The sequence below is a fragment of the Strongylocentrotus purpuratus genome, unplaced genomic scaffold (assembly GCF_000002235.5).
Source record: "Strongylocentrotus purpuratus isolate Spur 01 unplaced genomic scaffold, Spur_5.0 spur5_scaffold_10, whole genome shotgun sequence".
NCBI lineage: Eukaryota > Metazoa > Echinodermata > Echinoidea > Camarodonta > Strongylocentrotidae > Strongylocentrotus > Strongylocentrotus purpuratus.
Genome location: NW_022145595.1, coordinates 20,463,914 through 20,489,969, shown reverse-complemented (window position 1 = coordinate 20,489,969; position 26,056 = coordinate 20,463,914). Strand labels below are relative to the sequence as shown.

At 37.2% G+C, this 26,056-nt stretch overlaps 1 protein-coding gene across 1 annotated transcript; it reads left to right on the top strand.

Moving 5' to 3' along the window:
• Positions 1-9,118: 9,118 nt before the first annotated feature.
• Positions 9,119-22,885, top strand: LOC100892518 (prolyl 4-hydroxylase subunit alpha-1). The gene is made up of 14 exons (XM_011662139.2): positions 9,119-9,227; positions 9,815-10,030; positions 10,915-11,069; positions 12,091-12,243; positions 12,939-13,114; positions 13,973-14,024; positions 14,683-14,921; positions 15,835-16,008; positions 19,450-19,599; positions 20,166-20,219; positions 20,636-20,686; positions 21,289-21,357; positions 21,870-21,966; positions 22,685-22,885. Exons 2-14 carry the CDS (start codon positions 9,849-9,851, stop codon positions 22,753-22,755), a joined length of 1,623 nt encoding a protein of 540 aa, XP_011660441.2. The 5' UTR covers positions 9,119-9,227; positions 9,815-9,848; the 3' UTR covers positions 22,756-22,885.
• Positions 22,886-26,056: the final 3,171 nt, after the last annotated feature.

Sequence of the window (26,056 nt, the reverse complement as noted above, 5' to 3'; positions counted from 1 at the left end):
ATAAAATTAACGGTGTCGGGCGAAAGTCATTACCTAATCCACTACCACTAAATAAACAATTAGTGGTTTGGCTATCAATCGATTTTTTTTTCTTTTCTTTCTTCAATTCATTGTTTTCTACCAAACAATATTACGTAAATCTATACAAACGCAAATGTATATTGAATCCAGAGTTTCATCCAAACGGTATGTACATGGAATCAGTGTTGTAGATCCATTTGACCAAAGCATGTTTCACTTCCATTTAAGTTAAATTCAGCCATACTTCAATCTATTTCTACATAAATCGATAATTTGCCTTACGATGATTACCATAGTTGAATTATATCTCTAAGATGCCCGTTGTGTAACAGAAGTTACCATGAATTTACATGAAGAATAATTAATCATCTTTTCATAATAACTATGGCATTTCAAAGCTGATATTCATCATCGAAGCATGACAACCAATTTTTGTGTTTTATATAACTGTGAATCTTCTTTGACAACAAAAAATGCATTATTAAAAGACTTACGGTGATGTTTACCTAATGAAGTGAATGGAAAATATATTGTTATACTATCAATGAGTTATGTTTCCAGTAGAAATACCTTAGATTATCATAAATTTTAATGTATTATCAATTTGTTTTAATTTTATGCTTCATTTATTGATAAAATCTTTCTGATTTGTACTTTGAAAGGTAGGCCTAGCATTAATGTACCGTATATAGGCCTACATAATTACTGACTGGCACAAAAGTGGATGTTTTATTATTGCTATTATTTTTTTTTTTGAGCATTAACTGTCAAGTGGATTTGGCGCCTTATAAATCTTATGTATTATTATTATTATTAAGGTGGTCTCATTTTACGCCTATTTCTTGACCTGCTCTACTAGAGAGCCCTGCATTCAGATAAAAACATGAATTCAAAACATACATACAAAGGTAAAAATATCCATGGCATATACAGTAATTAAACTCAAACTGATATCAATAAGAAAAACGGGAAAAAGAACATTAAATATAGATAACATAAAAACACACATTAACATTTATAAGAAGAAAAATACAAACTTTAATTTGTTTATCAGGTACACCATGGTTACCAGGTTTGTATACAGCACAACAAATAACTATATGTGACTAATGAGGGAACATTAATCAAGGTGTACATCTATGCATTTTCCTGAACAAAAAATGGGCAAACAAGTCTTCGTCTGGTATTTTTAGAGCTTCTCTGTTTTGGGCTGCTTTGTTGGTTTCTATTTTTGCTTCATGGTTTCTTTCATTATTTCACTGGACCAGCTTACCGTACTGATACCAGAGGGCAATCAGGAGAGTGAACACATACAAACATGATGAACAATCCCCTTTATTTCATCCCATTGTCACCATCTATTTGTTTGGTCTCGAGAAGGATGACTCTAAATTTGTTACGTCACACGGCTCTCACTGTGACTCTCAAATTCAGACGTAGGCAACTTTATTTTTGGAGGTAGAATCGTACTGTTTTCGTCCAATTCTCTCAAATGTTGTATACTTTATTGTAGAGCACCGTAGATGTAACATTTTAAAGTGATTTCTTTTCCTCCATCTGTATTTTCAGTGAGAATGATTTGCGTCGTTGTCAAATAACTTTTGATGGAATATACTGATTTGCCTTGGAATTAGGCTATGATTATTTCTCCTTTACTGACATGCCTAGCATAATCGTCATTGCAGGTGATCAAATGGAACTAGCGTTGGTTTGTTAAGCAGCTCGTTGCTGGTTTAGTATACCGACTCGACAATCCTGAGCTCATGGCATGCCTGGTATAATCCAAGGAGATGAGAGCTTTTAGTTGTAAAGTGGTGATATAGTTTTAGAAGCAGTCATCATCGATATCATAAAAGGTGTATAGACAAAAGTTACGAAATGAGGCAGAATCAAACCTTATTAAATATCCGGACTCGCTCACATTCCTGCAGCAATTTGTGATTACAAATATGAAACATTTTTGGAGGAAAGATAGTTTCGAGTGAATTCTTCTGTACCAGAACAAAGAGCCTTTAAAAGAAGGAAGGAACGAATGTACTTTCGATTTATGACGCTGCCCAGGGACGCAGCAAGCGGTTACTATAGTAACGAAATGGCGGTACATCAACTTTATAAGTGAATATCTCGCTTGTGAATTTCATGATGGACTTAAGAGATCAGGATTTTCAACTGATGGAGTGGCATTATATTCTTTCCCGGGGAAGCAGAATGAACCATGTTCTCATTCGGAAATTCAAAGGACTAATTACGATCGAGAGTCGCTATTGTGAAAATAAGGCGAGGTATTTATGAAGCACATTTAATTAGGTCAGTACAAACACATCTGCAAGAGAAAACAGCAATAATTATTAATGTGCTAACTCAGGTGAACAATGATACTGATATAATGCCACCATATTCATGGGGGGTCGCGAAAAAAACCCAACAAATCTTCATGCAGAAAATATCAATCATAGAGGAAAATAATCGACGAAAATTCTGCGGAATGTATACTGAAATTATAACTAGTAGTTATTAATCTCTTCGCTGGCATATTCGATAAAACTTAAAAGCAAAATTCGAAACGTCAGCCATGGTACTACCTAAGAAGAGATGCCTCCGAAAAATCTGGAGACGCCATCTTATAGGAATTACATACCACATAGGTTTAACCGTATTTGTGACTATTGCAGTCCTGAAGTTGACCGGTGTCTCGCAGTTTCCTGATGCAGATGACACAGGGGTTGAATTCTTGAAGAGGGAAGTTGTTGTTCCCAAGGTTACCAGACACACTGCGGCCATGGTTGAGATAGAAAACGAAAGGTCGTTTCTTCAAAGAGAAGATGAACCTCAAGACGATGACTGGATGCAGTTGGCGAAGCAGAAGGTGATAGGGTCCGGGGATGATGATGGTTTGTTGCCATTAAAGATCAACCATCATCTGAGGGATTCGATGGACTCTCTGGAGGTTCTTGGGGAAGGAGGGTTCCCCCGCGATTTGTCCAGAAAAGACGATGTCCTGAAGAATCAGAACCTGAAAATTGCAAATCAGCCAGAACTACCAGACGCCCGTGATCTACGAATTTCAAAGGAACTTCAACGACGAATTAAGGAGAAAAGTAAAAGGAATAAGCCGAAGGTGGATTCCGACGCAAGAAAATTAAATCCTTCCGAACAAATAGATCATAAATTTCAAAATAATTCCATAAATCAGAAACAATTACAAGATCAATCAAAACAGACAGGCATGAAAGCAGAAATTGAAGTGCAAAAAGAAACACCAAAGGCTCTTTCAGACAAACATTTTGTGACAACGGTGCCCTCTGTTAGATTATCCAATGGCCAACAAGTTCTTGGTAATCAAACGAAATCAAAGAGATTTAATGTCCTCATTGTTGCAGCTATGCGGACAGGTTCGTCCTTTCTTGGGGAGATGTTTCAACAACGCAAAGATTTCTTCTACATGTTTGAACCTGGAAGGCTACTTATGCAGAAACTCGACGATTTGGGTCTGACGCGAAGTGTCATGGTCTCCAAGCTCCTTCAAATGCTTGACAAATTCTACAGCTGCAATTTTCAAGATATGCAATTCTTTGTTGATCGCTTAAATGCAGACACGTTGCGAGGTCGTAAGCAAGCAGTTCCGGCGTTGGTCACGGATCAATTCTGCACTCTGCACGAGATTAATCGCATCAAGTTTCATCGTCCAAAGGATGTGTGCAAAGCAGTTACCGAAGGCATCCTTGAGACAGCTTGTACCGGGAGAGCGCACACAGCCATCAAGTCTATCCGTATCCTTGATATTAACCTGATGCTTCAAGCAGTAGAAGAACCTGAAACTGATCTGATGCTGATCCATCTCGTGCGTGATCCCAGGAGCATGATCTTGTCACGCCTCAAAATAGCCATGCCTCGGATCAAGGTGTTCAACGTAACCGAGTTGACGGACACCTATCGGAACATCCTGCTGAAGTACTGCTCTAGCTGGCACCAGAACTACGAGATCGGACACTATGTGCCTTTCATGAGGAAGAACTACCTGATGGTGCGATACGAAGACGTAGCCAGGGACCCTTACAGATCTGCGCGGAAGATCTACAAATTTGTTGGGCTCGGGACGTCGATCCCGAGCTCGGTTAGGACTTGGATCGGTCAAAACACCAACGCCAATGACCAAAGCAAGAAGAAGTCCGCGTCGTTTTCCACCAAGAGGGATTCCAAATCTGTCTTGGTCAGTTGGAAGAGTCGACTAACTCTGCAAATGGCGAAAGCTATTGAAGATGTCGGGGAATGCACCCGACTGATGAAAGCCACAGGGTACAAAATCATCGGCAATGATCCGCTGATGCTGTCCAATTCAGATACCTTAGTTGGGTCCTTGCCTCCACCCAAATTCAATGTCACAGCATTCAGCTTCAAATGATATTAAAAATATTTTGTAAATGCTGGGCACGTTGAGCAATTTCGTGGAACAATTATCTACTGATAATAATATTGCATATCTGGCAATATGGGATACGGACCATTATCAACCGTGCTTGGTAGTTTTTACTTTTGAATGTGGTTAATCTAATGTTATTAATGCTAAAATCTTTTTTTAATTCTGAACTTGTCTTTAGATCAAGTGTAACCATAATTACGTTTCTGATTGGAGTGTTATATATTATTTTTGTTTTTATTTTTAACAATTAATTATTGTCTTTTGTTCAAGTCTATTACAATATTTTGAGACTATCATGAATCTATTAACCATGCATTCGGACAACCATTTAAATCATTCAGAAAGAAGAGTATAATTGTGACTGTATTTTGTCATCGACATGTTATATATATTGTTCCTGTGCAGCTTAGAATGATACATTTCTAAATTTTTGAAGATCTGCTTGTATATTGTGAATCAAACATGTCAAATGTGTTCTAACGATCATTTTGACACATTAAGGGTAAAAGCAAGGCATCTATTCGGGTACAAAACTCATCACTAAACCCGGCACCCAACCCGGCACCCAACCCGGTACCTTACCCGTCAACCCCCCCCCCCTCTCCCAGGGTACTGCTAGGCATTTTCTGGAACCCCTTTCGCGGGCTTTTCCTGCCATGGAGACCCCCTAAATCCGGAACACTGCTAAATGTACCCCCTGTCTATGATATTCAAGATATTTTATAACCCGGCCCTTTAAAAAATTCTCAGGAGTCCTAAGAGAGAGAGAGAGAGAGAAGAAAAAAAAAATCCCCTTTCAATATTTTATAACCCCCTTTGGAAATTTCTCAGGAATCCAAGGAGAGAGAGAGAGAAGAAAAAAAAACCCCACTTTTTAAAGAAATCTCCCGGTGAAAAGTCCCTCATCCTCTTTAAAATACAATACAATTCTCGGGCCGGACTTTGTCGCGTGAAATAGAGGGGGGGGGGGGGGGGGGGGTAAGGTGACCTTTTTTAGGTCAGCCATGGGAATAATTTTTTTTTTATTTATTTTTTTAATTATTATTCAAAAAAAAAAAAAATAAATAAATAAACCAAGGGGGGGGGGGGGGGTTTATACACATAAAAATACCAAAGGGGGGGGGGGGTTAACCCCCAAACACCCCCCCCCCCCCTGCGTACGCGCCTGTCTCTTTGTAAGACAGGGCTCTGATTGGGAATGGAGTTTGATATCGGATCGGGTGTTCAGAAATGACAGAAGGACTGCGAGCTCGCTCGGCACAACTCGGTCTAGCTCGAGCTCGACATACTTAAATGCAATGTCGTATTCTTACCGATTCAATCATTCTTTTCTTGAACACAAAACAAAACTTGCAGAGACGAGCTTTTACAGAAGCATTCAAAGCTTCAGAGCAAGGGATGGATCAACAATCAAGCCGGCAAAGTAATGTGACTCGCTTTCAATAATAAGTTATTTGGCTTTTGTATATTCAAAAAACCAAATTGAATTTACAATTTATTTTCTTAATATCTTAATTCATATTGGTTTTTTATTGGAGCTTTATATCGTTTCTTGCGTACACTTTCTAAGGAAAGATATATTACGGATTTACGAGTGTACCAACGACAATTACTATTGTCGTTATTATGATGAATATTATGATTACTGTAGTTGAATTTCGCTTTCCTACTTTTCACTAAAAGAAATTCGGATTCTAATAACTCATGTTTTATAGAACTGGTCTCCACAAGAACGATTACATATTATTGTTTACGAATGCCAATACTTACTTTATCCACAGTTTTTGAGTTATTACTATCATGATTATTCAACGATTGGGAGAAAAATGCATAGATCGAAGCGAGAGGAGGAGGGGAGAGGAGAGAGAGAGAGAGAGAGAGAGAGAGAAGGAGAGAGAAGGGGGAAGAAAGAGAGAGAGAGAGAGAGATAGAGAGAGAGATTTTGGTTATAATTATGAGAAAAGGATACATGTATGCAAATTATTGAGTACCAGAGGGGGGGGGGGGGGCACGTGGTCTTTAATTGTACCATGTCTCCATGCAAGCGGTGAGTGAAAACATAAATGTCAATTAACCCACACGCTTTTGATATTTACTATGGCCATAATCAAATGGATCATTATACTTAGGCCTACCTCTCATGTTAAGGCTGTACATGGTGTCACAAATACCTGAAATATTGGTGATGGAAAACCGGGGGGGGGGGGGTACTAACATATTAGGACATACGAAGGTGTGCCACTCTAATGGGTCACTTTTTCGCAAAAAAATCCCTAAACATGGGTCCCACTTTTTACAAAAATACCATTAAAAATGGGTTTCTTTTTCGAGACAAATGACCCCAAATGACCCCTAACTTAATTGGTAGGGGTTTCGAGGCTTGAGCGGCACACCCCCGCCCAAACCAAATCTGTGTACCCCCTCCCCCCCCCCCCCGATAGAAAGAGGGGGTGTCAAACGCCCCATGTGCCCCTGTAAGCCCCACGCCACGGGATACGGGTCAGCGAAATTGGCTATTTAATGTGATATGCGGGCTGTTAATATCTTGGATTTCTTTCGTTATAAGTTGTTACATTTTGATGACAATCAAGATTGTTGGGCTTATAATTAGCCTGACTTCATGCAACGCCTTCAGGGGTTTCTTTTTTTTTTTCGAAGCAAAAACTTAGCTATAATATCCACACGAATTATGAAATGAAATGTAAATTGGAAAGAAATGAAAATCTTCAAATCATTTTTTCTTTCTTGTTCAATACAATTTGGATCACTTTAAAGAAGAATAAACCATTTATTACGCCCCGGAACTTCGAAATATCGTCGTCAAGTACAAGTTCACGACATCCCCGCCAGCGAATTTTTTTTCCGTACTCGAGAGAGCAAAAATCCCATGTGCGCATGCGCGTGGACTTATGATTTCTCTGCTACTTCCCATACGAAATGTACATGTATTCGCATGTACTGTGCACGATTCGCGTTCTACGAGTAAACGATGGCATAGTAGTCTTCAAACACAGACTCTGATTTGCCAGTTTGACAAATCAATATGCGTATGTGTCGCGATGTGCTTATTCAAGTCTGTGTAGTTGTATGATTCAGACCCAGTAGTGCATATGGAAATACATTGCAACTTGTATAGAATGGTATAGTAGTCTGCAAGCACAGACGCTAATCTGACAGTTTGACAACATACTAGTAGTGTGCTGAGAAGTACTTTATTCAAGTCGCCAACTTGTATAGAATGGTATAGTAGTCTGCAAGCACAGACGCTAATCTGACAGTTTGACAACATACTAGTAGTGTGCTGAGAAGTACTTTATTCAAGTCTGCGTAGATGTATGATTCAGACCCTACTGGTGCGTGCGTTAGAAATGCATCTCAATGTGTAGAGTGTAGTATAGTAGTCTGCAAGGACATAATAATATATTGTGTATTGATGAGTAGTGATTTTATGCAAGTTTGTGTAGTTTAATGATTCCAGACCCAGGCCTACTATCGTTTGTTCAGAGCCAGAAGGGCATTCGTTGTGTTAAGAGTTAACATCCTTCTGGCTCTCAGCAGACCATGATTATAAATAAAAGTAATACAGAGAGTGCGAGCATACTGGAGGGAGAGCTAGAGAGAGAGAAAGAGAGAGAGATAGAGAGAGAGAGAGAGAGAGAGAGTGAGAGAGCAGTGGCACAACACAGAAAACTACGAAAACTTGAATAAAAGCACTACTCAATACACAATAGGCCTATATTATTCTGTCAAACTGTCAAAGGAGAGTTTGTGCTTGCATACTACTATGCCACTCTATAAGTTGAGGTGCATTTCCAATACACGCACCAGTAGGGTCTGAATCATAAAACTACTCAGACTTGAATAACACTATTTTGTCAAACTGTCAGATTAGCGTCTGTGCTTGCAGACTACTATGCCACTCTGCAAGTTGAGATGCCTTTCCAATACACGCACCAGTAGGGTCTGAATCATAAAACTACACATATTTGAATATAAAGCACTACTCAAGACACTATGTTGTCAAACTGTCCGATTAGCGTCTGTGCTTGCAGACTACTATACCATGCTATTCAATTTGGGATGCATTTCTGTAAGCACTAAAATGTCTGAATCATACAACTACTCAGACTTGAATACTAGTACTATTGCTACGCACGATATATGCGTAATTGTTTTGTCAAACTGGCAAATCAGAGTCTGTGTTTGAAGACTACTATGCCATCGTTTACTCGTAGAACGCGAATCGTGCACAGTACATACGAATACACATTTCGTATGGGAAGTAGCAGAGAAATCACAAGTCCACGCGCATGCGCACATGGGGTATTTGCCCTCTCGAGTACGGAAAAAAAATTCGCTCCCCGCCATTGTTAAACTTAATACACGCATTTCAATGGGATGTCGGTGAACTTGTACTTATGACGGTTTCCTGAGACGACAGATAAATGTTAGTCTCTTTTCAGTAAATATGTGAATATTATGTGGCCGAATATATTTTTAAATAAAATAAAAGGAATGTTTAAAAAACTAAATAAAAATAACATAAAAATTAATGTCATATGAATATTTAAAAAATAAAAAATTGTATTATTTATTTCGAAACGAGCACGAATCCTACCACCCATTTGTTATACAATAATCAACTTTGCCTTAATAAAGACTAGGTAGTTAATAACATTGTACACGTGTACGAAAATCAAAAGTAAGAGTTCTGACCGGGAGTTCTGACAACTCAGCTAGTTTTCAAGAGGAAGTTCACCATCCCTTAGTAGCTGAAGTTAGATTGGTAAGCTTAGTGTTCTTTTATTCTACTAATGTAGTGAGTATATGAGTGCATTTTAAAGTATATTGTGAAGGGAAATTATCGTGAATTATTTATTTGATCAGCTGAATTCTGGTCAAAATCAAGGGTGCATTGCATTCCCATTAGTGACGTGCCTCGCTCCCCTGGCTCTGGCGGGATCGAGGCTCTAGCTCTGATGGTCGCGTTTCTTGTCCCTCGAATCCTTGTAACGTCGTTAAACTTTGAAGTTGTATGAGTGCGAAGTTGTATGACTGATGTGAGGCTAATTATTACCTCTTTGTTTGGCAAAACAGGAACAGTAAAATCTATAATAGACTTTAATATTCATTCATGCCACGAAATGACGGATCAACTCACTCTGTCTGATGATCATCTGACAGACTTCTTATGTGTTACTGTACATCTGTACAGTTTTTTTAATTTCCAAGTCCATATACAATGTCCTCTCTGTGCACAATCAATTTTAGTCCATACTATTTGTTTTAATTGTCTGGGAAATTCTACCACCTTGAAGGCTTGATTGACAATTTTGCAACTTCAAAGTACAATATATTTTTCTTTCTTTTCAGTTTTAAATTCAAGTTCACAAGATAAATCTTCAAGATGCTGAAGATTGTAGGATCCATCCTCCTGCTGAGCCTCGTCGGTCTTTTGACCGTCAGGTGCTCGGACCTCTACACTGCCATGTCGGACCTGGAGGGCATCTTTAAGACGGAGGGAAGGATGATCAAGGCCGTTGAGGAGTACCTTCGACAGGAGAGAGACAGACTTGAAAAGATTGAGACGTAAGATGACACCCAAAATGGGAAAGGAGGGGGGGGGGGGGGGTGGTTCTGGAGGTAGAATGCCAATTTCAACTTGTGATGTTAATGAGAGGGTTTTGCTCGTGCCACATGGGGCTTTTTTCCTGATAGCACTGATGTCCAAAATAGTCAATATTCATCCACTGATTAGGATAATAGTTGTTTATCCTTGAGCCCCGATGAGATAATCCCTGAAGCAGCTTTTCCAAGCTAAACTGGGATGGGATGTGTTGTGTCAGCAGGTTATGGTGCAGATATGAAACAATATTATGAAGCAATTCGATCAATTATCATTGAAATTGTAATTTAGAAAGGCAATAATTTGTTTCCATCCCCCCCCCCCCCCTGAAAAAAAAGGAGGGGGGTGGGGAGAATGTGTGAGGTTTGAAGCATGTTTGCATTACATTCTTGTTGTAAAGTTTGTGCATAATAGAATAACTCGAGCTAAAGCCAAGCTAACAATACCACCAAAGTGCAGAGAGATGCTTTGGCTTTTCTGGATCTGAATATTGTGGTGACAAAAATGCAAGTATGTCTTCTCAGGTCATTTTGACACTCTCCAGTATAGTAAATGGGTACCTGGTGGTAGGAAGACATACCCTGAATGCTTGAGTGCCTGATCATGGTATAGCTTGGCTAAAGCCGGGTAATGATGTGATTGCAGAGCCCTCAGGGATTGATATTGATGAGACTACCCTGAAGTAACAAAACCTTAATTTTTATTCAGTGCTTAAGTTATGAATTGATGCCCTTATGCAATGTGTAAACATTCATCTTTGCTCATGGGAGCTCTTTTAGAATGACTTCCCTCACATTGTTTCATTATTTGGCATAAAATCAATCTTCTTTAAAAACTCTCTTTGCAGCAAATTGGCAAACCTGAGGCGTCTGAACCAGGAGGGGCAAGAAGACGTGGATGCTTATCTGAGCCACCCTTTCAATGCGTTCCTGCTCACCAAGAGGTTTTTGTGGGAGTGGGTCGACCTTGAAAACTGGATCAAGATCAGTATGCCTTCGAGAGGTCAGTAGTGTCCATCACTTTTCAAATTGGCAACACCAATAATAAACTAAATTTGATAATTTTAATAATTAACTTGAACTTGAACTTGAATGTCACCAATATAATTTACCTACCCTTTTTTTCATTACAGCCTCATTCCGTGAAAAGGAATTGTAAAGTAAATACGCTGTGTAGCCTAGCAGTTTAAATGTTTTTGATTTAGGAGAATGGATAATAAATTGGCAGAAAGACAAAAGAAAAGTATATATTTTTGCAAATTGTGAGATTTCAATTATGAAGACGAATTGTTCTTCATTTGATCATCTATCCTGAGTTCTGACTTGTCAGTTGTCTGACAACAGTCCATTGTGGCTAGGTACTCTAGGCAACAAATGCAACCATGCTCTAACATATTTTCTGGCAGCAAGTGCTCTGTTTGGGGCTATAGTTTGTTAATGTAAAGATAAAGGTTTTAGGTTGGTCTCGGGTGTTATGGTAGGTTTAGGGTTGGGGGTTAGGTAAAGTGTTTGGTACAATATTGAAATTAAAGAGATTATCATTGGGTATCTTTGTCTCAGATTCTGAAAAAAAATCCTGGATGTAGATCATGCTGCAATCATAATTATAAACCTTTAGGTCAGTCAGGAACCCCACGACTTTTACAAGCCGATCGCCTGTCAGATTATCAAGATATTTATGATTGGACATCGAAATTTCAAAAATCGTTTTTATAACACTACAGTCTATTGGGGAAAATGAGTATGGTAAAACTGGTCACTCAAAGATTTTTTACTTTTTTGAGGATCTTCCTCATCATTTTGAAGCACAATTTTTTTAGGGCTTCAATATTTTATCATATCACAGACACTGATAACACGAAGAGCCATCTCATATTCTCATATTCAACATTGTTAAACAATTTCATTTCGTGGAGGATGTTGACCTCGGAGCAAGTGTCAACGAAGCATGTGTCGTACAAACCCTGCATACAGAAAACTGAGCAATGTGTATTGTGTATCGCTGTTTTTATACTGATGCGCAGAATACATCTTCAATACCACTGGTCTACGGAGTAAAGGACCTCAACAAAGCGATTTAGACGGAGCTGCGGAGGCTCTGTGGCGTCTGCAGGACACCTATAAATTTACACCTGCTGAGTTGGTGGAGGGAGCCAAGACGGAGGATGCTCTCAAAGGTATTAAAAACATTTTGCATTAGGGGAGTGTTTCACAAAGACTAAGATCGACTTTAGGTTGGACTTAACTATGGCAGGCTGTCATCCCACCAGTTCCTCTAACTTGGATTCCTGGCATTGGTTTTTCAAGGGACTTACAAATTGTGGCCACAAATCAGAATTTACATATTTTGATGGTTCATCATTGAATGAAAAATTATCTAAAGATCATAATTGAGAGACCAATGGTGAGAGCAACCAGTGGCACGTAGTTAAATCCAACCTAAAGTTGCTCTTTGTCTTTGTAAACCACTCCCCTGGATAAAAAGGTGTACCAATCACCTAAAGATGTTTACAGCTAGAATTATTTGAAAATCGACCTCAAAATCTTAACCCAGCATTCTAAGGGTTAATAATAATGATAATAATAATAATAATAATAATAATAATAACAATAATAATAATAGCCTAATAGTCCTCTCCAAATTTTATTAATTTTATTAATGGCTAAGAAGTATGAAGAAAATAAAGAACAAGATAAAACAGTGCGTACGCAACCCAAGTCGGATTTCGGTTCTCTGCCTGCCCTTTTCTACCGAGAGCACATATGGGTGTTATCAACTAGTCTACATATGGGTGTTTCAACTAGTCTACTCACTAGTAGATGCTATACAAGTGTGACTATTATTAATACACCTTAATTCGTTTTCTTTCAGCTCATCATTGCTTTGAAGTAGGCCGCCTTGCCTATCATGTCGCCAACGATAAATACCATGCCATTCCCTGGATGGAGGAAGCCCATAGACTGCTCAACAATGAGACGATGGAAGGAGACTTCTTCACGATGAACGAGACAGAGATCTTGGACCATCTCGCTTTCGCAAGCTTCTCTGTAAGTTCTTGATCAAATCAAATGTTTCATCTTACGTTGTCTGTAGTAACTGTATGTGTGGAAGCATGTCTCTCTGTATTTGTTTGTGTATTTATGTAGGGGTGTATGTATGGATAGATCTCGCTTTCGCAAGCCTCTTTGTAAGTTCTTGATTAAATCAAACATTTGATCTGAAGTTGTTTGTAGTAACTGTATGAATGGATTCATGTCTCTATGAGGCTGTTCACACCGGCAGAGATAGCACGCGCTAGACCGCGCTATCTCTACGGTTTGGAAGGTACAACGTCGTTTCGGTCCGCCCAACAGCGAGCCACGGCGAGCCAAAACGGCGTGCCACTGGAGCACCTCTTGGGGGTGGTCCACGAGAGATAGCGCGGTCTGGCGCGCGCTAGAAAAAAGGGGGTGCTACGATAGACCGCGCTATCTCATTGCGGTGTGAACAGCCTCTTAGAATGTGTTTTTGTTTGTATGTAGTTATGTAGTACTTACATGCATAACTTTGTGTGTACTGGTATGTACATGATTTTATGTCTAAATTGCTTTTTACAGATGATGTTAATCTATTAAATCAGATTTTTTCATGTAGGGACCAACCCTATTGTTATTATTCACGAGACCCATACGTCTATTAAATCTTGTTGTAAATGCAGACCATAGACCCCCTCCCCCCATCTGAAAAAAATTAGTAAAATAAAAATAAATAAATATTATTGACCCCAATTTTAGAGATACGCAATTGCATTTAAGTTCTAATCCAATTGTGCAATTGACAATATAAAATGAAAGTTATTAGATAAAGGAAGGACTGAGTCGGTAGGAATGTGACCTTCGTATAACCCACATTTATTTTTCTTTCAGGAGGAGAGGTTAGATGATGCTATTGCATTCACAAATAAGCTGATTGCACTAGGTAAGCCATATCTGAATTTCTTCATTCCCCCATAGAATTGTATTGCCTGAGTGACTGTTGTATTCAAGACAAATATTGTACTCTCATTGTAAGGTCCTTGGTTTCATTAGCCAATCACTTCTCTAGTTATTAAGATAAAATATCACCAACCGTTACCTGCAATGGTCATTATCTTTCTGGGTCACACATATAGTATCCTAGACAAGTCAGTGCAATATGTGTACTGCATTGCCCATTGCACCTTGTGTGTACTGTGTGTGCAACGTGCAGCTTTGATCATTATCGATATGTCCATTCTCTGGCAGCGACATGAAGTGTTGATTCAGTTATACTTGGGTTTCAAATGTCACAACCACTGTTGAAAGTGGAAGGGTTTTTAGTCTCTGTTACACACTAAATATCTGTATCTATCCTTTAAACATTTTAATTCTACTTTTCATAGAATTATAGAAAAGCTGTACCTTGTGTGCATGATGGGACTACTCTGGCTGATTTTGTCTTTCAGGTTACTATGTTTTCAAATACCTTCAAGATAAGTTTGGAAGGTTTTTTTTGTGTGTATCATTCCTCTGTGACTCAAGAGGCAAATTGTTGCTCACTTTTGTTTTTCATTATTTTCTTTCAAAAAAACAATGTGCTCTCTTTCGATTATCTTTAGTCCCTGACTCTATACGTTACACTGACAATAAAGCCTACTACCAGTACCTACTCGACAAGAAATACAGACCGCGGGGAGAAACGGGAGACCTTAAAAAATTGTCTTTAGATGACGTTGAGGAGGAGGAGGAGGAGGAGGAGATAGCAGAAGAGGATATGGATGAGGACGATCTAAGGAAAGTTCACCCCGATATTCGTCAGTATAGAGCTCTGTGTAGAGGAGACGAAGGAGTTGTCAAGGTATTTCCTTCTTAGGCAACTACCCTTCTTGGGGGTGTTTCACAAAGATCTAAGTCAAACTTTTCTCTAAGTTGGACTTAAAAATTATGGAAAGATGTTAGCATCATTGAAAATATTTTGTAAAATTTATTTCAAAAGGCATAAAATGTTGATTTAAATTATTCATATTTTCTATTATCAAGGATATTTCATGTTTTTGATGTGGAATTAATGGAAAGTCTAAAATACTTGAAATTTCGCTTTTGAATATATTTAATTTTAAGGCTACAAATGGCTCTCCATAATATTTAATTCCAACTTAAAATTAAGTTCATCCTAGGATCTTTGTGAAACACCCCCAGATCATTTACCCCTCAAAGTACTTGTATTCTCCAAGTAGAGGGATTGGGGTCATGTATACTTTTAGTTAGAAAGTTGATTTTAGATTATGAACAGCAAGCTGCTATCAATACTAAGCTACTGTGAAGTTTTTTTTCTCCTCACAATAAATAGTAAAAAAAGAAGAGGTAAAAATGATTTAGATACCCATGCCGAGATGTTAATTCCAACAACAACCTGCACTACACATGTTTAAATCCTATTAGAACTGTTGGTATGTACATTAAGGTCTACATAAACACTATCTCCAGACAAAGCGCTGAGATTGTTGTACAGGGAGCCATTGGGGTGAAAGGGCCGTAGCGTAGGGGAGTGTAAGGCAATCAGCTCACATTCCTTGTAGATATTTACATTAAAATTCACTGGCTATTCTTGATAGAATGTCAACAAAGTGTTTAACATTGATTAATTTTAAACATGCATGTAGGAATCTCAAATTGGCATCTTTGGCCACATGACTGATTAGTTTATTTGACCTATAATCGAAATTTCATCATATTGATTAATCTCTTTGTAAAATAAAAATCCTTTGTAGTCCATGCCAAAGCCGGCTCTCCGGACATGTAGCTACCAGCATTACGACCAGCCCCAGCTGATACTGCAACCGGCGAAAGAAGAGATAGCGTTCGTCAAACCGAGAATCGTCGTCTATCACGACATCCTCAGCAACGAGGAGATCGCGGCCCTCAAGGACATTGCCAAACCTAGGGTAGGGTGTCTCGTGACCTCTGCACTTTGATCCCAAATGTGGGAGGGGCCCAGTTTGTACCATGTGCACAAGGGTGCTGTGAATAGTTGAACTATCTGAGATGGTATTCTGAAAATAATATTGAGTCTCATGTTAATGCCAAGTCAGTTAATTGTCACATTAAACTTAGATTGCGCTGGCTGCATACATTTTCTTTTACAAATTTGCTCAGATGTTCTTGTGAACTATGGAACCTACATAGCCCACATTGCACAACTGTAGGGCAATTTTGTTTCTGTATTCTGTGTGGAATAAGTCTTTGGTCAATCTATTTTAACCGAATATTGTAAATCTTCTGGTGTGACCGTTGACTATTGGTTCTTTGTGGTACATGTATCACTTCTATAGGTCAGTGGTCGTATTAAGAGGGTTTTTTGTGGATGAAGTCATTGGATAACAGACTTCTGTTACATTTTGGAAATCATACATTTCATAGCATTGCTCATTAGCTCATTGCAACGTAAAGTTTGTTCTGACAATTATGCCTTTTTCTGACTTGAAACTTTTGGCATGAAATTTCAATTTTGTTTCAGAATAGTCCTAGCATTTATTGTGTTTGACTATTTACTGTACCCCTAGCCGAATCCAGACATTGAAGATTTCTCTCTTGAAAATTCGAAGAGGGATTTTGTGAACAAGTCTGGATTTTGATAAGATATCATTTGCTGAGAACAAGAAGGGCGTTATCAATCTATCACTCAATGTTGAGAGAAAGGAATTGTGCCCTTCTAGTTCTAAGCAGATGGTATGTCCATGGTATATAACTGGGGACAGTGGTACTAAGTCTAGATGGTCAGAAGTTGCGTATGGTCATCTCTTGATGTACTTATCAGTAGAACAGTGGTATTCAGTTAGCAGCAGACTTTGGGTCCACGGGTCATGAGTTTAAATCCGAAAAAGAACATTTTGCAAAAGTAGTTATCTTGCAATTCTCTTTGTAAAAGTATAACAATTAATAGAAAGAGAAATAGAAAATCAAAGAGAACTTAAATATATCAGTCTGGGAATTAGTTTGCTTATAACTCTATCAAGGAAAACATATCTTTACAGCTGTCAACAATTATGGGTAGACTACTATAGACTGTATTTTATCATCTTAAGAGTAATCTTAAAATGAAAGGCTGTTCAAAGGCTGTTAAAATAGTAAATAAGTATTTTTGCCCATTGATTCAGAAAAACAAAAACAGAAATAAAGTGAAATATAAGCAAATGATAATAAGGGGCAGAGCGATTCTGTTTGATAAATAACCCACAGAATTTCCTTATAAACAGAATTTACTAGTGAATTTGTTAAGCCATAGTCCACTACTGACCATCAGGACTTACCATCCCTTCAACACAGTGGTCAATAATCTTAGCCTGATGTTTGAGTCCCAAATGTGGGTCTCGTTCAAGAAAACCATTAAGCTGCAACTAATAGCATGTAAATCCAACCCTGGCCTGTGCATGATGCATGCTTTTGAACAATGAGCAGGGGGTGTTTCACAAAGATATTAAGTAAAACTTAACTCTAAGTTGGACTTAAATATTATGGAGAGCCATTTGTAGCCTTAAAATAAAGTATATTCAAAAGTGAAAATTGAAGTATTTTAGACTTTTTATAAATTCCACATCAAGAACATGAAATCTCCTTAATAATAGAAAATGTGAATGGTTTGAATCATCATTTTATGCCTTTAAAAATAACTTTTACAAAATATTTTCATAGATGCTAACGGCTTTCCATAATTTTAAAGTCCAACTAAGAGATAAGTTCAACTTAGGATCTTTGTGAAACACCCCCCTGGAGACTTCATTGTCTTGCTTCATACAGATGGAATGAGTCATTTTCTTTCCCTCATTGCAAATTAGTGGAATTGAGTCTGTTTCATATAGACTATTCCCCTTCTTTCACACTGTACCTCACTCAGATCGTGAGGCAGGTAATGGGTTAGTCTACCTGTAACAGACCCAAATTATTTAGAGGGGGTGAAATCATTCTGTTAAGAACCAGGCTAGCATTTAATTATGATTTAACCATTGCATGACTGTGGCATGATAAAGTAGAATTGAAGCCAATTTAAAAAAACAAATCTAAATTTTAGTAGGATGGTATCAAGATTTGTTATGCAATTTGCTCTCCTGCAATAAGCCAATCAAACTCTAGCATAAAGAAGAATCTTACTTTTCAAAATGTTCTGAACATTTACATAAGTATGAGGTTCTTTTGTCATGCAGGACAAGTCTAAAGTTATTCCTTTGCCACTTTAGCATGTTTTGTTGTCAATGGAATGTGGGAAAGTGATAGTGTGTACAGCCTTTCAGTGAGAACACAGTTTGTGTTCTGTGATCTATGTAGTTATCTGTACATCATGCGTGTATAAATTTGTATACATTTTTGCAATGAACAGATCAGATTTTGAATTGCTTGATTGCATGATTGAATATTTCATGACTTACTTAACTGTTCGCATGTTGCTTGCCCGTATTAACATGATATTTTGCATTAGCTTTCATGACATCATTACCAGTCTTATCTCAACTGAAACGATAGGATATATCTAGGTACAAATGTGCATGTCCAATTGTCCATTATGGTCTAACTTTATAATACTACAGTACTTGGTATTGTAAAACAAAAATCTTTAGTTCCAATGTGTTTTGTACACACAAAATAAACCTTTTTTATAATATTTTTTTATTTGGGTAAGAAAAGATATCATGTGGCTATACTCGATTTAAATTAAAGGTCATCTTAGTTATGCAGATCTAAAAAATAAAATAAACCCTTTCCTTTTGATGCATCATCAGTTTATCAGTGGGCATATTCAGCATGGATCGGAGAACAGTATCCAATGTAGAAGGGCAGTGTAAAGGAAGAAAGTGTTTATTGGTCTTATCTTTCGAAAAGAAACTAATATTTAAAAAAAATAATGCAGAGAAGTAGAGTTATTCAGGGGAAGGAATCCCTCCACCGTGCCTTGCAGTAGATATTCCAGTTAAACCGTCTAATATAATGTCCTAGATTTTGGCAACAGTAACCTATTACCCTCAAGCTAATTGTACATGTTTGTCCAACCCCTAATATCGTATCCGGACACCTACCCCCTGGACATCCACCCCCCCCCCCCCCCCCCCCCGGAATAACCACTCTCAGTCAACACCCCCTAGGACAACTAACCCCTAGGACAACTACCCCCAGACAACCAGCCCCAACTACAGTCCCAGGGGGTAGTCATCCTAGAAGGTGGTTGCCCTAGGGGATAGTTGACTGGGGGTGGTTATCCAGGGGGTGGATGTCCAGGGGGTAGGTGTCCGGATATGCTCTAATATATCCCAATGTATTAACAATCTAACATCACAACCAAAGCATGCATCCTCATTGATTCTAATCACTCACAGCTTGAGCGAGCCACCATTTAGAACTCGACGTCAGGCCATCTCGAGCAAACAAAGTTTAGAATCAGCAAGTGCGGTTGGGTGCAACACGATGAGGCTGAGGTCATCAGACGGCTCTATCGCAGGGTCGGGGCATACACCGGACTCTCAATGAACGCTACTGAGTTTCTACAGGTGAGTTTTGCTGAAATATTGATACATTTGATATGCAAATAATTTCTTGATGGGAGGTACTACAGGTTTGCTGTGTGCGAGACCTATACACCCATTAATGATATTTTCACCAAGTTTGGTGTCGGTGAAACTGATGACCATCTCCCTTTAATGTGGGAAATATGATTTGTATTACCTGTACTTGTTTCAAAATTGTTACTAGGATCCTTGTCGTTTGATAAATCACTGTTTCCTCATCTCCCGGGCATCAAGAATCAACTGACGAAGTTGGATCTGAAACATTAACTGGTCACTAGAAAATGATAATGACCAGTCAGTAGCATTTTCTAATGACCAAATTTTATTCTCAATAACTGTTAGCAAAAATGAATGCCTGGTCACATGACTTCTGTCGACCAATCATTTGATGGTAATCCACATCGGCATTTTATAAAGCTTATCAATGACCACCTGGACATGGATGTTACACTCTTTGCTTTGCTTCCCTTTAACATTGTTTTTCAATGATAAAATGATTTTGAATATTTTAGAGCTACAATTTTTTTCTTCTTTCTTTTCTCCTCCAGATAGCCAATTATGGATTAGGAGGTCATTATTTGCCTCATTTTGACTTTACAAGGGTGAGTTTTATCATTGTCTTGCATACTACAGTGAAACCTGCTTTAGCAAGTACCTGTAATTTCCACCAGTCTACAAAGACCACATAGTTTGTTTCATGTGGACGGCCTTTATACAGGTCTCGCTGTACATTGAATAAATGATATGTGTACTTAATACATATATGTATGAAAGAGATTTCGATGCTGTAGTGCATTTCCTTTAACAAATAACTTTAACTTTCAGAATACAGCCCAAGTTCATTTTAGGGACATATTCCAAATACTTCATTGTGATGTTTATCTAGCCAAGAAATTGAAATTGCATCAACTATGTTTAAATGTGAAACAGGCAGAGTATATATTTAACAGAGGAGCATTAGTTTTAAATAGTCTTATGTATTTTCATTGGGTTTTTCTTTTTTCTTGTGTTTTAACAGGATGTCGCAACACACAAAAATGGCAACCGAATAGCATCCATGTTATTCTATGTAAGTGATTTTCATATTCTTGTAATAGCAGTATATGGCTTATTTTAATGATTGTTCCTGGTGCCCTTTCTTTAGCATTTAGAATGGTTGTGTATTTGTTATACATTTTATTCCATAGATATTTTTTTTTTTTTTTTTTTTAAATATGATCCAGCAAGGTCCTGGGACATGACCCCTCCCCCCCCCCCCCCACGAGCAGAAAAAGAGACGATAAGAATAATAATAAGTAAAGAAGTAAAAAATAAGGTTAATAATTAAAGATTAGTTCCTAGATTTTCATAGCATGGAAAATTCACAACAGGTCACAAATCTTTGCTGTGTGGTTTTCTTTCCAGTGGACAGATTTTGCTCAATAAAATGACCCCAAAAAGAGGAAAATTGGGGGTAGGAATAATAGGTCATAACACTTAAAACAACTTGAACACAAAGTAACAGATATCTCTACTACTTGGCTTAATCACACAAGAAAATAAATGGACAAATCATGTTTTATTCTATGAGGTGACAAATTCCACTTACTGGTAGTTGGAATGTATCTAGTTAGATGCATATTTATTTTCAATTATTATGTGTCTTATGTATCTCTTTTTTCAATTTCATAGTTGAGTGATGTTGCAAAAGGAGGAGATACTGTGTTTATAGATGCTGGAGCAAAGATAAAACCAGAGAAGGTGATGTATATGTGGCTCAACTATGTCAGAATTTTAGAATACTTCTACTATGTTATGATTTTCTTCTGTCAGTTGCCAAGTCTTGCAAGCATTATTGAAGAAAATGTTTGTTTGTTTGTTTTAGCTGACTGCTAAGCATTTGTATGTTTGTAAGTAAGCAAAAAGTGGCCCGATGGCTTTAAGTCCTCTCTGAGGGACTTGGTAATAATCAAAGGGCACTAGCACATTTAGCGCATTGAATCGGTTTGAACCAAAGACCTTTGAGCCACTGAGCCATCGTGCCTCCGTAGTGAGATGACAGTACGTACTGTGGATAAAGCACTGTGATTCAGATTTCTCATTCTATTACCTTAATCCCTTCTTGAATACATTTCTGAACATTATTATTAACTGAAATTTCTAGAGTGAAAACTTTGATTGCAAGTGGATCTAAAGAAAGTTAATGGTATCAGTGTGTTCACAACAATATCCTTGCAGCCTCAAATAATGTACTGTTGTGTTTTTATTTGCAGGGGTCTGCAATATTTTGGTATAACCTTTTCAAGAACGGCAAGGTGGATGAGAGAACTAAACATGCATCCTGTCCAGTAATATCCGGTTCTAAATGGGGTAAGTTTTATAGAAAATTATATTCAAGTTAAAAAACAATTTGATTAATTAATTAATTTTTCTTCTTGAAATTAGCAACACTGATATTTTTCATGAACATTACATTTTTAAACAAAAACTTGTATTTTCAATTTAGAAGTGACTAAATTTTAAGAGAAATAAAAATTGAACTTTGGCCGACAAAACATGTATGTGTAACCAATATTTCAATGTGCCCTTTTTTATGAAAAAACAGTATATAATGCTATTAAAGAAACAGATTCTGTAGTCCAATGCATTACTCTATTTTATGGAATACTGTGCCCTAGTTTTTATTATATATTTAATATTTCATTCTATTTTCTAAACCTTTTTGTTGTTGCCTGTCTGTACTTTGAATCTATCTCTAATTCTTCTTTGTCTATTTATTTTTGCATTTCCATGTTCTTTCTCTGACTGATTTCTCTTTCTTTCTCTCGTTCTCTGTATCTGCTTGTTCTCTCCTGTCTGTTCCTTCACTGTTCTCTCTCTCTCTCTCTCTCTCCCTCCCTCGCTCCTTCATTCCCTCCCCCCTTCATTCCCTCCCCTCACCACTCTCTCTCTCTCTTGTTCTCCTCCCCTCCCTCTCCCATTGTCTCTCACTCTCTCCTCTCTTTTTATTTCTCCTCTTCTCTCTCTCTCTTTTTATTTCCCCTCATCTCTCTTTTATTTCTCCTCTTCCCTCTCTCTCATATCCCAGTTGCTAATATGTGGATGCACGAGCATGGTCAGGAGTTCAGACGGCCATGTTCGACTGGGAAGAGTGAGTGATAACTTGTGATATCTTCGGCTTCCCTTCCAGTCATCTTGCGAAGCCGTACTTGCCAAATTTACCAGCCATTTCTTCTAATACGCACAAAGACGCAAACCGTCAACTGGAAACTTTCCTGATATGAAACTTTGAACAATTATTAAGAACAGCTTATTTTGACGGCAAGTAACTTACGAATCGCAAAATGAAGAGTTATTTTCGTTGTTATTCATTGATTTCCCAACTTGAGCATTTCGCCATTTGTAACCATGTGGATAATTCCTGAAAATTGCATACAATATTACAATATTAAAGCTAGGTTTATTGAAAGTACCCTGTAAGATTTGATTAAAAACTGTAGGTAATGTTATGTTCGGTTCAAAGGAACAAGAAGAAAGAGTTGAAATCCAGTTTATGTTCCAGATTGAGCCAGGATACACATTATTTTTTTGTAAAGATTATGTTGCCAAAAATGAGTGTTTTACTACAATATCCTGCTTTTTGTAAATGAAATTTGTTTTGTTGATTAAAACCAAGATGCAATTTTCTTCAAGTTGGGAAGGGAAATGTCTGTATCAACTATTTAAGTAGTAGTGTTGTTAAAACGTCAGTGGACTGTAGTACAGCATTACAAAATGTGATTTCTTTACCAGCAAACGTTTATATGCTAAACTGTGAAGTCATAAAAAGCTCTCCCAAAATTGGTTAGAGATTAACACTCTTATTGTTGATACGTGTGGTCCACAATAATGCATAAAGTAACAAATGATAAACTAAATTGTGATTTTCTCAGGGAGACAAGTATTTCTAACGTAAACTCGACTAGGTTTGATTCTGTGGATGGATATAAAAATGAGAACCAGTCATTGGAACATATGTATGTTTTAGCAACTAGTGACAGTGGCTAAGATATGTTCTTTCTTGTCCGTCCTGTGTAGAAAATTGCAATGTTTCTTTCTTGTGTAGAAATTACTGTGTCATGCCTTTAATAGCGTTTTCTAAAACTTGCATAGTGATTTACATAGACAGTGTAGCACATATGATGTTCAGATATTAATGCCTTTAAATCATTGTCAATGTTTGTTTAGAAGTTTGTAGGTTTCAATAACTGCCAAGATATGCTGTCGATATGAAATAGGAAATCATGGAATGCCACCAGTGTAACTTCCAATATTTGAAAGGCATAGTTTGTATTAAGCAGATTTTTTGCGTGCAGTTGTTTTGTGCCTGTTTTGACGAGATAAAGTAGATGAAATGTGTAGAATTTTAGTTCAGGTTTGGACCTTGTTTTTGAAATATAGATACATTTGTACAGGGTTTGTAGAGTATAGTGTTGAATGAATTAGATTAGAGAGTGATAGAAATTTATTACATAATGAAGTACTATCCATTATCTCAATGGTTAAGCTTCATGTTGGCAGTCTTTTTTAAATTTGTGAATAGATTTAATTCATTTTAATTACACAAAGAGATATTTTCATACTTTCGAGTCAGTAGTTTTATTAGAAAATTGGTGCTGTTTTTATGGCCAGTATGCCTCATTGATTTAAAATGAGTGACTTGAAATTAAAGCTACCAATAAGACAAACTAATTCAGCACATAACTGTACGAGTATGTGTTTTTTATTCGTTGTGGGATTAAAGGAGAGAGAGAGAGAGAGGAAATGGGGTGGGGGGAATGAGTACAGGGAAAATAATTATTCAAAAGAGAGGAAGGGTTAAAAAACAGAATGAAGGGAAAGAGTAGAAGTAGAAGAGAGAATTTATGACAAGAGGAAAGGAAAGAGAACAAGAAAAAGAGGGAAAGAATTGAAAGAGGAGCAAGAGAGAGATATATATGGGTGATTACAAAGAAAATGAACATACATTGAGGGGGAAGAGAAGACATGAACAAAATCCTCTTTTTCAGTCATGAGCATGTCAGAGAGACATGAAATTATAAACAGTTTATTGTTAATATTTACACATTACTGCACAATCTTGACAACACTGTACACAATATACAAATATAAAAGTTAAATACACGTAGAAAAAACATCAAGACCATCACAGAGGCGTTTTTTTTAATGCATAGTATTGCTTTTGAAATTGAAAGCACATCACTTCATAAAATGTATGATGTAACAGGGCAATGCATGCAAGCTACTGAAACATCAGTACGATCACAGGCACATCAAAAATATTACGATGAAACACTTCACAAATTCACGAGTAATGTGCATGCACAAGCTTTATATTAAAAAGACAAATGTATAATTGGCATCAAAATACAACTTATTTATTCATACTAAACTTGCCACAGAGAATTTGTAATGCCCACTCTATACCAGAAAAAAGATAACTAGTAAGGCTTTACACCATGTAAATCTAGGCTTAATTGAAATAAGCAGTTGAGTTAGACATTCTTATAATAATAAATTTCAAAATTGTAAACAGAGCACAAATAGTACAATGCCATTATTCACACAGCATCAAATATCTTTTGATTGAAGGGAGAGAGAGCAGAATTCACTGTAAATGTTGATATTTTTTAAGGATGACCTACATGTAAAGTTACGCATTTGTGCAGAAGCTATGAAAAGTTTTGTAGATTTAGAGTTCGCATTTAACATGAACTAAACACTATTCAAGATAAAGCATTCATGTACGAAAGATCGCATGATTAAAAAGTGCATTTTAAGACAAAGATACATGTACAAAGAAAAAAACAATTTGTACATAGAGTTGCTGGAGAGAAAACATGTCAAATATACTAACCCTTTTTAATATCAAAATTCTTAATCTAAGTTTCGAACATGCAATTTGTATAATTCCTGTGCACTTTTAACAGTACAGCATAATATATTTTGTTGTTGACAAGTAAAAGGTTAGTTTTTGATTTCAAAATATTAACAGAGTACTGTTTTAATTATCAGTTCATAACTACAAAATTAATGCATGGTAATCTAGCTGCTTTAAAGTATAAAGAAATCTCTTTTCTTTTAAATTTAACAATACAAGGCCTTAATAAATCATAACTAAGGATAATTCACAGAATGTTCTTACAGTTGTTCATTCACATGTTCTTCTCTATACGATCCCTGATAATTTGAAAGATTTCAGGCATGTACACAGTGCATAATTAGATCTCTACTCCTTTCTGAATCTCCCATGCATGAAGGCCTCTAAATAATTGACAAATCTGCAGTATTTTACATTCAACATGGCAGCAACAGAGGACGGATGCCATGTGAAGATAATAATGCCACCACAAGAGAATAACTCACACTTGTAACTGCAATTTGTACAAACAGTTTTCACCAATCTATGTCTCTCCTAAGT

What these genes read in the sequence shown, in the direction of transcription:
- LOC100892518 (XM_011662139.2), top strand. Translation starts at nt 9,849, where the DNA reads ATGCTGAAGATTGTAGGATCCATCCTCCTGCTGAGCCTCGTCGGTCTT. An exon ending in GATCAGTATGCCTTCGAGAG is followed by an intron (nt 11,070 to 12,090) that starts GTCAGTAGTGTC and finishes ACTGATGCGCAG; the next exon opens with AATACATCTTCAATACCACT. An exon ending in GAGACGAAGGAGTTGTCAAG is followed by an intron (nt 14,922 to 15,834) that starts GTATTTCCTTCT and finishes AATCCTTTGTAG; the next exon opens with TCCATGCCAAAGCCGGCTCT.